The 12,967-nt window shown below is 41.1% G+C and overlaps 1 protein-coding gene across 1 annotated transcript in view; it reads right to left on the bottom strand.

The window, feature by feature from the left end:
• Positions 1 to 12,967, bottom strand: part of LOC126237131 (mediator of RNA polymerase II transcription subunit 12) — a 400,411-nt gene that overhangs the window by 165,806 nt on the left and 221,638 nt on the right. Inside the window, exons 26-27 of the mRNA XM_049946952.1 lie at positions 11,953 to 12,142; positions 3,293 to 3,385 (exon numbers count right to left, since the gene is read on the bottom strand). Of these exons, the coding sequence (XP_049802909.1) occupies positions 3,293 to 3,385; positions 11,953 to 12,142 (283 nt within the window). The remainder of the gene's footprint in view (positions 1 to 3,292; positions 3,386 to 11,952; positions 12,143 to 12,967) is intronic.

Genomic DNA, 12,967 nt, shown 5'->3' with positions numbered 1-12,967 from the left:
AAAGTGTGTGAAATTGCTCACGCTTGCCAGATGTCATCTCAAAGGGAACATCACATTTTAACTGAAGAATTAGAAATGAAAAAAATATCTGCAAGAAGGGTACCGCGACTCTTGATGCTGGCTCAATAACGCATGAGAATGGACACTTCGGAACAATGGTTGGCCCATTTTAAGAGAAACAAACAAGATTTTTTGCGCAGATGCACAGATGAAACTTGGGTGCACTACTATACCTCAGAGACAAAACAACAGTCAAATCAGTGGAAACATGCTGATTCTCTGCCACAAAAGATAGCAAAGACAATTCCTTTGGCAGGAAAGGTCATGGCATCATTGTTCTGGGATGTGAAGGGATTCTGTTTATAGATTATTTCCCCACTGGGCAAACAATTACTGGAGAATACTATGCTAGCCTTCTGGACAAATTGCAACAAAAGATACGTGAAAAAAGGCCAGGTTTAGCAAGGAAGAAAGTCATCTTCCATCAAGAAAATGCGTGCCTGCACATGTGCTGTCATCATGGCAAAATTACATGAACTAGGATGTGAATTTTTGTCACACCCACCTTATTCACCTAATATGGCTCCGTCAGACTTCCATCTCGTCCCAAAACAGAAAATTTTTCTTGGTGGATGAAGATTCACTTTAAACGAAGAACTGATAGCCAGAGTTGACAACTATTTTGCAGGCTGGAGGAAACTCATCTTCGAGATGGGATCAAGGAACTGGTACATCATTGGACCAAGTGCATTAATCTACAAGGAGACTACGTTGAAAAGTAAAAGAAGTTTCAATGATGTAAGTATTTTTTTTTCTATTTTGTTCTGAGAACTTTACAAACCATCCTCATAGGAATTTGTCTTTTCCTACATTGTTAATTAAGAACAAGGCTACACCTAGCTTATTTTGATAGAAATTGTCCGCTGTTTCTGCAATAATACACATATAAAATACTGCCAGGCAGTCAAACGTTTCCTAAAGCAGGGGACTGCCACATAATACACTCCTGGAAATTGAAATAAGAACACCGTGAATTCATTGTCCCAGGAAGGGGAAACTTTATTGACACATTCCTGGGGTCAGATACATCACATGATCACACTGACAGAACCACAGGCACATAGACACAGGCAACAGAGCATGCACAATGTCGGCACTAGTACAGTGTATATCCACCTTTCGCAGCAATGCAGGCTGCTATTCTCCCATGGAGACGATCGTAGAGATGCTGGATGTAGTCCTGTGGAACGGCTTGCCATGCCATTTCCACCTGGCGCCTCAGTTGGACCAGCGTTCGTGCTGGACGTGCAGACCGCGTGAGACGACGCTTCATCCAGTCCCAAACATGCTCAATGGGGGACAGATCCGGAGATATTGCTGGCCAGGGTAGTTGACTTACACCTTCTAGAGCACGTTGGGTGGCACGGGATACATGCGGACGTGCATTGTCCTGTTGGAACAGCAAGTTCCCTTGCCGGTCTAGGAATGGTAGAACGATGGGTTCGATGACGGTTTGGATGTACCGTGCACTATTCAGTGTCCCCTCGACGATCACCAGTGGTGTACGGCCAGTGTAGGAGATCGCTCCCCACACCATGATGCCGGGTGTTGGCCCTGTGTGCCTCGGTCGTATGCAGTCCTGATTGCGGCGCTCACCTGCACGGCGCCAAACACGCATACGACCATCATTGGCACCAAGGCAGAAGCGACTCTCATCGCTGAAGACGACACGTCTCCATTCGTCCCTCCATTCACGCCTGTCGCGACACCACTGGAGGCGGGCTGCACGATGTTGGGGCGTGAGCGGACGACGGCCTAACGGTGTGCGGGACCGTAGCCCAGCTTCATGGAGACGGTTGCGAATGGTCCTCGCCGATACCCCAGGAGCAACAGTGTCCCTAATTTGCTGGGAAGTGGCGGTGCGGTCCCCTACGGCACTGCGTAGGATCCTACGGTCTTGGCGTGCATCCGTGCGTCGCTGCGGTGCGGTCCCAGGTCGACGGGCACGTGCACCTTCCGCCGACCACTGGCGACAACATCGATGTACTGTGGAGACCTCACGCCCCACGTGTTGAGCAATTCGGCGGTACGTCCACCCAGCCTCCCGCATGCCCACTATACGCCCTCGCACAAAGTCCGTCAACTGCACATACGGTTCACGTCCACGCTGTCGCGGCATGCTACCAGTGTTAAAGACTGCGATGGAGCTCCGTATGCCACGGCAAACTGGCTGACACTGACGGCGGCGGTGCACAAATGCTGCGCAGCTAGCGCCATTCGACGGCCAACACCGCGGCTCCTGGTGTGTCCGCTGTGCCGTGCGTGTGATCATTGCTTGTACAGCCCTCTCGCAGTGTCCGGAGCAAGTATGGTGGGTCTGACACACCGGTGTCAATGTGTTCTTTTTTCCATTTCCAGGAGTGTAGGTTACTGTGATGCACATTAGGCTAATGGTGCCAAAGACAGAAAGCTGACATCTGGATATCTGTTTTAATCTCAAGGAGCAGTGATTTTCCGGCAGAGTAAGAACCAGCCAGCAGTAGCCTTATCTACAAATGGGGGGTGGGGGTGGATACAAGACCCTCATCTCAATATGTCAAAAGGCTCTGAGTCTTCAAAGTTTAGACAGGGAAGTATTACCAAATGCCAAGAAGGATCCTGTCAAACTATAAAGTTACAACAAGCCAGCAATGATTTGTCTCAGAATAGTGGCTACATGGGGTAAACCAAACATATAAACACAAGACACGACTCTGAGAAAAAACAACGTCTGCCAAGTCACTGTCGAGCATATACCTTCAGGCCAAACACTGGCAGACATGATGACAAAACTTTTAGCAAAGCCTTACCATCATTTGCTGCTACAAGATTTTGCACTGAAAATGTAGGTTTTTTTAATTCTTTGTTCGTGATCTTCTCAGGCATGATTCTATTGAGTGTATGCAAATTTAGAACATATGCCTTGCTTCTTAAGTGTATTTAGTGTTGCTATGGTGTACCTAGGGATGATCTGTTTCTTTACTCCATGTAATATATTGTGTTACCGCATTTACCTTTTTAATGTTTGTGAAACTATGTATTCATTCCCATCAGATACTGCCTCTGTTAACTGATATAGAGACTACAAGAGTAATTCAAGTATCTGACAGCCTTCACAGAAAAACCCAGAAATACTAGTATTAGCTTGCTTTTCTCCTGTTAGATATGTAATAAATCTGGCATCACATTACTAAAGTATTTGTGCTCAGAAACTGTTACATGTTAGAGAGTGAAAAATGTCAAATTACAGTACCTCTAGAATCCTAGTAATTATCTGTCGGTGGTCTAGGTCTTCATTGGCTGATGCAGTTTCCGGGTAACAGATCATGTGCAACAATCTTTGAGCCTGCAAGACACAAAAACAATTATGAATCTTCCACAAAATTTTTCTTTATGGGGTGAAACATTATTATTGTATACTTTTTTCGTGCTGTGATGATGTACCTAACAATATGAATGAATGCTTGCACATATTAACATATCTTAGCCATGAACTTAACCCTCAGATTTTTAATCACTTTTTAATGCTCATTGCATCTTCGTGACCCATAGAATATATTTCTATCTTGTTTACAAAATGTTCACATCCATACTTCCTAAATGTATGTTTCTGCTTCATGCTACTTTTTTTGTACGTGCATTTAATACTATACAACTGTCCTTGGTGTCTCCTTATTCTACTTTTTGGTTCCTAATTAATTTCACATAAAGCATATGTATACATTTATAATCAATACCCAATACATAAGTAAGCACTTAGTATGACCTATGAGGATTGTTTCAAAAATAAGGTTCCCACATTTTTTTTAGACACAAGGAATTTTTTATTCGAAAAAACGATTACACCATTGGAAACGTTGATCTTTAAGCTTTTTCCACATAGTCCCCATTTTTTCTATGCATTTTTCTGTCCAGTAATCCACTTTTGCATTCCTACCTCAAAGAAGTCCGCCGCCAACCCATTGAGAAATGTGGAAACTTTTTCTTGCAACTCCTTGTCTGTCTGGAATCTTAGACCACCTAGGCGCTCCTTTAATTCTGGAAAGAGATGGAAATCACTGGGTGCCAAATCAGGGCTATAAGGGAGGCAGTCAATGACACCCCAGCCAAATTTGTCGATTAACTTCTTCATTTATTGTGACACATGTGGACGGGCATTGTCGTGGTGCAGCCTTACGCCTTTGCTGAGTTTTCCCCTATGACGATTTTGGATTGCCCGTCTGAGCTTTCTCAAGGTCTCGCAATAACCTGTCGAGTTTATGGTGGTCCCTCTAGGCATAAAATCAATGAGCAATACACAACACTGGTCCAAAAACATCGATGCCATGTTTTTTCCTGCTGACAGCTGCTGCTTAAACTTCTTTGCTGGTGGCGATCTGGTGTGTTTCCCTTGTTTGCTGGTGGCGATCCGGTGTGTTTCCATTGGTGCGATTGTTGTTTTGTTTCCGGAGTAACATAATGGCACCACGATTCATCCCCCGTAACAATGGAATCAAGGAAGTCTTCCTTATTCTCGTTGCATTCACTCCAGAACTTCCAAACACAGTCGACGCGTTGCTGTTTGTGGACTTCTGAAAGTATGTGTGGCACCCAGCGCGCACATGCCTTGTGGTGGCCTAGCTTTTCATTCAATATCCTGTCAACTGAAGCTTCAGTCGCCTCAGGAATTTGAGCAGCCAGTTGCCGGATGGTGATTTGCTGATCTTCAAGAAGGATTTGCTCAACTTTTTCCACAACTTCGTCGGAGATCGATGGACACCCTCTTTGTTGTTCATCGTGGACATCCGTACAGCTGTTGGCAAACTCCCTACACTATTTGCAGACATGTTGAATGCTTACACGTTTCCCCATACACTTCACTCAATTGCCGATGAATTTCTACAGGTGGTAACTTTCTTGCATGCAAAAATTGGATGACTGCATGAATTTCACAACTGGCAGTGACGGCGATGATGGGCTTCATCGCTTATGGCTGTCAGGCCAGTACTGATCATTGCAGAGCCACACTGGTTGTTGGAATCGGTGGTGGGGGATCCGGCGAACACGGTGGTGTTGCCAGATTTTGCACTGCGCCATGCACGGTAAGGGTACAGAGTTGGAAACCTTACTTTTGAAACAACCCTCGTATTTACTGTATATTCAGTTCTGCCTGTGGAAGAATGTAGCCTGTTCCTGATTGACAGATTTCACATGGGCTGCTGATGTACTTTTTGCTTTCTCTCCTTATCTCCCACTCTGGCCATGACATCCTACTGTGTTAACTCCAGCCAAAATGTATTCTTAATGTGCTGACTGTCAACTATAAGTTAACTTGCAATGAGTCTATACATAAAATAAAATACCGAAACACTCATAGCAAATACACACAATCTATAGGTTGTAGGTGTCAGAGACAATATAGTAAATCATACAGGCAAAATGGAGAAAAAAATTTTCTCAGGGAGAATAAAGCATCCTTACTTCAGACATATATTCTTTTATACATAATGGAAACATAAAGTCACTGCCAGCACTAAAATATAAAGTTTTAAATTTTTTGTTATGAAGATGATGGGCCTTAACCCTCGCAATACCAATATATTTTCAGTAATGTGTATTACCAACGTTACTTTATGCCCAACATAAAAAATTTGTTGGTTGAAGCCTCGAAATGTCGAAGGGGCTAAGTGCCATTGTGGTCAACAATATATATTACCATATAGCTAGGTGCGATGTACCAATGCACACTACATATCAATTAAGTCAAATGCCATGAGCCTTGTAAGCTGTCACACCAGCAAGGATAAAAGGCTTGTGTGCATAGTTCACAGGTCTTTGTAGTTTCAAACGGGGCATGTGCCGTTGTGCTGGCTGTTACATTTAGTGAGCTATAGAAATAGATCTGTCGGTAGTAAGTTTACATGCGTTGATCGCCAGCTTGTCAGGGACCACATTTAGTCCATTCCAAGAGATATCAGTCATAATACCACATCAAAAACAGAAAGAGTATGCCATAGATCTGATTTACACATCAGTTGTTGGTATGCAGCTTTCAAGAAAATACATCCAAGTTCTCTTTTGTCCTTCAAATGTTACGACACTGTACGTATGAAGGATTTTCTGAATTTGTCTTTTAAGAAACCTAGAATGGAGACATGGAAGCTATGTGATTGTTTCCAGTGCCAAATTAGACTTCGAACCACAATGAGTCTGGAAGCTAAAAGAATCCTGGAATTCATCTATGCAAAACTGAATGAGCAAAGAAGTGGTGAGAGAGAATATAGCTGCTTCGCAACAACCAGGTAGTGATGTATACTCTATCTATATTGACTTTGTACAGGTAGTATACATGCCTATTCTAATGCTCTGTGAAATGTTTTCTGGAAGGCAGATCTCTTGCTTCACCTCCCATGTTGATATAAGTGATATCAGGCACTCATACATGTATGTATGGGATAAGCCTGTTGATGGAAGAGGAGGCAATATAAAATAGCCTCTTGCCTTTTAACTGTGGTGAACATGGGAGTCACCACAAAGAAACAACTGACTATTTGGTGTGATAACTGCAGAGATCAGAACAAGAATATAATGCTAGTATTTATTCTGGTGAACATTGTCTCTCTTGGCCTGTTTGAACCTTCTGCACACAAATTCCTTACCATGGGCCACAATTTCCTCTCATGTGATCATGATTTTGGTATTACAGAGAAGCACAACAGTCACAAAGGTATACATACTGGTGACTTACATGATGTCATGACATCTGCAGAACTTTTCAAGCATTTTTGTCTTTTGACATGAGATATAACTATCAGTATTCTAAGACACATTCTGTGGTGTTTGTATACTTTCACTGGATAATTTTGATCTTGGTCTGCTTCAATGGAATATGGAATTTTTTAAACTAATCTTTTGTACCCTGGATCCTGGATGATGGTTAATAACTGAATCCAATAGATGACTAATGGGACAAATAAACAACTGATGGTCAAAATGCATTTTATAAAACATACTGGTTTTGTTGTGATTATACGGATATCTCAATAGTTGCACACTTATCGGACCTCAAATATAATAGGATTTTGGATAATTTTGGCTAGTACATGTATTTTTCCACCATGGACTGTGGAGTGATTATGATCAGTTAGAAGTAGCACTGGAGAACCAGTCGAAAATGGCATTTCCTTCCCTTAGAGATGCTACCGATATCTTCATATGCCACTTGGTCTAAAGAATGCACCAGCCATATTTCAGCATATGTAACATGGAGCTTTGCAAGTTATAAAACTGAGGCTACGTATTGTATACTTGAATGACATAACTGTTTTGGAAAGGATATTGAAGAACATGTGATATGGCTATGGGAAGTGTCCCTTCACAATTTTTAACTCCACACTTACTTGCAATACTAAAATTATGACTCCTTGCTGTCTCTGAATGTGTCCTATCAACTGAACCCCCCCCCCCCCCCTTTTCTTATCAAGTTGTGCCACAAATTACTTTTCTGCACAGTTCTATACAGTACCTCCTCATTAGTTATACAATCTTCTCACTCAATCCTCAGCAGTTTTCTTTAGCACCACATTTCAAAAGCTTCTATCCTCTTCTTGTCAAATTGCTTACCAAATAACATTATTTGTGGTAAATAATTTAGGAGTAAAGAACACCACTCACCAAAATAGTAGATGTGTTGAATTGCCAACATGTAAAAAAAAAAAGCTAGATATCTTTCAGGAAAATCCTTTGATGAGCACACAGGGAGAATAGAGCCAGTCAGTCAGTGTGGTGTATGATGACATGAGGGTGTGGATTGGGAGAGTGTGACAGAACAGGAGGAGAGCAGACTGCTCTGTAAAGAGCATGGGCACAGAGTGTTAACAGAGATTAAGGCCAAGAGGATCATGGAAGCAAAGGATGTGTTCCAATGCTGACTCCCATTTATGTAGTTTAGAAAAGTGTGGAGGGAAGGATTAAAATGGAATGGGTTGTATAGCAGCTTTTGAACTTAAGCACATTGTGCTCAGCAGCATGTTCTGCCACAGGAAGAGGTCAACTCTGTTCTTGGTCATAATTTGGAAGTGGCTATTTATTCTAGTGGACAGCTAGTTGGTTGGTAGGCCCACATAAAACGCTGTGGAAGAATAGCAGCTGAGCCGGTATATGACACACCTGCTTTCACAGATGACCCTGCCTCCAATGGGACAGGATATGCCTGTGACAGGACTGGATCAGGATATGCTGGGTGAATGAATTGGGCAGATCTTGTATGTCCCTGATACGATAGTTGTAGCCCTGGCGAAGGACACGATTCAGTAGCTATGACTATATATAATTACTATCCCCCACTCCAGCTGCTTCCCTCTGAGCCACCAGATATCCCTCCCCATCCCTCCTTCCACTTCTCACCTCTTTCTCCCTCTACCCATCACATGCGACACAACACAGCCCCTTAGCCCAGTCCACTTGCCTAACTGGTCTTGCGTGTTAAGAGGACACAATGTAGCTGCACAGCTTTTTCTTTTCTCTCTCTCTCTCTCTCTCTCTCTCTCTCTCTGTGTGTGTGTGTGTGTGTGTGTGTGTGTCTGAGGGAGGGGGGCATTTGTATTCTGCCTGAATTTTCATTACCATATTATTTCTGATAAGTCATTTGTTGTGCCCATTATCAGCTTTTTAACTGCATATGTAATTTTATTTATAAATAACTTTTGAGTGTATGATCAGCTACCAGAAATCTGTGTGGTAGCATATGAACCCTGTGTATTAGACAAGTATGGTGCTAAAATTTCTTACATGTAGTAAAAGTTCCCTAAAATGTAGGATTCCTAAAAGTATATGCCTAGTTTAGTTTCTCTCATGACAGTTCAAACACATCATACAACAAAACCAGTTATACTGTCTGTGACTCAAAGCTTCCTCCATGTGGTGAGAAGCTCTTTATCTATTTCATATTGTTGTTAAACAACAACAGCAGCAGCAGCAGCAATATGATTAATAAATTACATGCTTAACAATACTGGAAAAGACAGATTGCTACTTACCGTAAAGAAGACATGTTAAGTTGCAGAAAGTCACAACTGAAAGATACCTACATAAAGCTTTCAGCCACAGCCTTCATCAGCATATCAGAAACACACACCATTCATACACACAAGTAAGCACACCTCATGCACCCATGATGGCCAACTCTAGCATTATGATCTGAGATGCTATGTAAGTGTCTTTTAAATTTGCCTTTCTGCAACTTAACATGTCTTCTTTACTGTAAGCAGCAATCCATCTTTTCATACATTGTTGATATTCCTACCTGCACTTTCCATTGTTTAAATTATATCTTACTAACAGAAGGTCTGAACATTGTGCTTAGGCTTTGGAATATGGGCAGGAGATCAACAGAAACACCAAAATACCTACAGATTGTACTGGACCAACATATGTAATATTTAGTAAATATTTGTACAAAGATGTTAGTCAGACAAAATCTTTGTCTCCGCTAGACCTCACAACAGATAGGCATCTAGGGTCTGAGTGACTTGTCCATCCTTTCCAACTATCCCAAATTTATGCCTTTTTGCAAAAGCTAGTATAGTTTTTTCCTCTACTTTCAGCAGTATGTGGAATTTAACCTCTTGAAGTTAGGTCGGCCAGTCATTTCGACTCCTAATTTTAACAGCAGGATGAACCAGAAAAAACGTCACATAGAAAAGATCGGTCAATATATCAACATACTTCATAGGAACTCAAAAAAATTTTGATAGATAATGATAGTAAAGCATGAACTGTTCATAGTTACACCACTTAAATTACACATCATTTGCCTTTATAAATTCATTAGTACCTGCATAATTCTTATATGTTTGCAATGCGATGAAGGGACTGAAAATTAAGCTCCAACAATGAGAATCAAATTAATGACGTCAAATTTATGCTACAATGCAGTAATCTTGCCTATTGTGCTACAGACACTCAACAAAATGCATAACATATCAGCTAAAATCTAAGAAAAGACACACACCATGAAAGAATTACCTGAATGAGACAGAAATCAGTAGATGTGATGTACATGTACACACACACAATTAAAATTTCAGAAAAATAGGATAATTTATTCAAAGGAAAGAGCCACATAAATCGAGTAAGTCAATAATGTGTTGGTACAGTTCTGGTCCTCATGCAAGCTGTCATTTAGCTTGGCACTGATTGACAGACTTATTGGAAGTCTTCCTGAGAGATATTGTGCCAAATTCTGTCCAACTCATGTGTTAGATTGTTAAAATCCTGAGCTGGTTGGAGGGCCCTGCCTCTAATGCTCCAAACATCCTTAACTGGGGAGAGATCTGGCGACCTTGCAGGCCAAGATAGGGTTTGACATGCACAAAGACAAGTAATAGAAACTCCTGCCTAATGTGGGCGGACATTATCTTGCTGAAATGTAAGCCCAGGAGGACTTGCCATGAAGTGCAACAAAACAGGTCATAGAATACTGCCGATGTTTTGCTGTGCTGTAAGCAGCCGCAGATGACAACCAAAGGGGTCCCACTATGAAAAGAAGTGTCGTCCCACACCATCACTCCCCAGTGTTGAGCTGTATGGTGAGAGACACTCAGGTTGGTAATCCACAACTGTCTGGGTCACCTTCAGACATGTTTCTGACATGCAATCTCATTGATTGGAGAATTGTTTTCAATGATGAGTCTGCTTAAAATTGACCCTTGATTAACACCTTGAGCAAACAGTGTCAAACTGATACTCCATTACCTCCATGTCAGTGGCATATGTTGATAAAAAATTCCTTATTCTAGCTTATTTTCAGTACAGAAAAAAGCCATTCCTGCAGTTTCAGTGGGCCATTTACTGCTACACCATACCACAGACAAACTTACATGGCATAGAGCCAGAGTCAACTGAGACATTTAGTGGTATTCTGTGGTATTTAGCAATGTGTCTAGTTCTGGTAGTAGTGGTCAGATCGACACAAATGTAACCATAGATAACTGGTCTAAATGTTACAGTAAACAGTGAATCTCAATACTCATACCTGTCCAACTCCTGGAATCATGATATGGGAGGCTACTGGATACGACAACATAACTGATTTGGTAATTGCTGAATGGGGCCTGAATGCTCAAAATGTATTGAAAGTATGATAAACCCTGTTCTCATATCCTTCATGATCAGGGCACCAAATGGGATATTCCAGTAGGACAATGCAGTTCACACCACAAATGCTGTGAGTTACTGGTCTTCTCAGTCGCCTGATCGCCATCCATAGACCATGTCTGGGATGCAATGGGAAGACATACACTTTCATACCAGCCTCCAGCCAGTGATCTTCATGAACTGACATAACGTGTCTTTCATGCAGGGCAAAGAATCCGTCAAGATGACATTTGGAGGCAATTTGCTTCTATGTCCGAATGAATACAAAAGTGTATTTGTGCCTGTGGGAATCACACCTGTCTCATGCTGCTGCTGTAACTGTTGGCGATGATGACAGGAACCAGTTTCAAATGGAATTTAAGTTTAATCAAATTATACATCATGTGATGAACATCTCTACAAAGTTTGATAAATATGACACTAGTGCTCCATGGCTAACACTTTCCACTTCTGTCACTGTACATGGACCTAATGTAGATACCACAGACAACACTAGTGTAAGTAGTGTTATATATCATACAATAAACAGAAATTTCACCTATGTTGAAACATATCACAATTACATTCAAAAAATAATGAAATGTTAAGCGATATACTACATTGCAATCAACAGGGACACTTCGCTAAAAACATAATGGACTTTACAGTGTGACACATATTGCTTTAAAGACACACTGGAAATTTTTCCATAAATCATTACTAAAGTTCATCTAAACCTTATGATATATTATGACTGAAATTCAATTCAATTAATAGAATGTCAAACTTTTGGCTTACCTGTTTTGGAGTTAACATGCTATCAAGTAACATATCCTGATGACACAATTCTTCAGGATTCTGTAAACAACGTTCAAGGACCCACTGTTGTGAACAAATCTGACGTAATACATGTTGAGCAAAGTGTGATAGACCAGTGTTAGCCGATTCTGGACCTGATGACACACCTTGCAATGTTGTAAGTGATCGACTGAAACGAAAATTATTTTAGTAAGGGCAATTGTTTCTGGACAAAAACTGTGCATGTTGACAGAATTGAATTGGAAATAAAAAACTGGATGTTGTGCTACATTAATATTCCTAAATATGAACAGCTAATATGGAATAGAAAGGGAAAACAAATAAAAAAGAATACAATGAACTACACGGGCTTGTACTTGCAAAAAATGACAATGTGGTGAGGTAGACAAGGATGAACGAAAGAACACTGACTTACTTAAGGTTTTGGAAATCATATTCTACTTCTGGCAAACGAGAAACAGGAGAAGAATGTGTAAACATGAAGATGTATTCATTTCAGACACAACACACCACTTCTCTTTTCCATTCATCTACCTTTACTTTCCTCTTGATTCTGTTTCTTTCCTCTTGGTTCTGTTTAGTAAAGTAATCATAAACATATTATTTATCTACTGATTTCACCCCATTACTATTCTAGCCTCAGACACTTTCCTTTAGCACAGCTTTTATTCTCTGAGATGGCAATCCCCTGCCTTCAAAAAGCAATTGATATCATTTTCAAGAATCCAAATCTTGGCTGTAAGACTATGTTGTTTGATTATACAGTACAGTCCCAGTAATCAGAACTAATTGGGATTGGACCTTGTTCGGATTACCGATTTGTTCGGATTAGCCGGAATTGCTGTGATGAGTTTCTAGAATGAATTATACCAAGCAGATAAGTAGGTACACCATGGTAACAAATGGGAATAAGTGTGGAAACAATGGCTCACTCCCTGCCCTTGTTGTTGTGCATTGTTGAGACCTTTGTAGTGTCTGAGGTCAGTGCACTGAA

Source organism: Schistocerca nitens, chromosome 2 (genome assembly GCF_023898315.1).
Source record: "Schistocerca nitens isolate TAMUIC-IGC-003100 chromosome 2, iqSchNite1.1, whole genome shotgun sequence".
Classification (NCBI taxonomy): Eukaryota; Metazoa; Arthropoda; class Insecta; order Orthoptera; family Acrididae; genus Schistocerca; species Schistocerca nitens.
The sequence above is the reverse complement of the archived record's forward strand: the minus strand, read 5'-3'. Positions and strand labels throughout refer to the sequence as shown.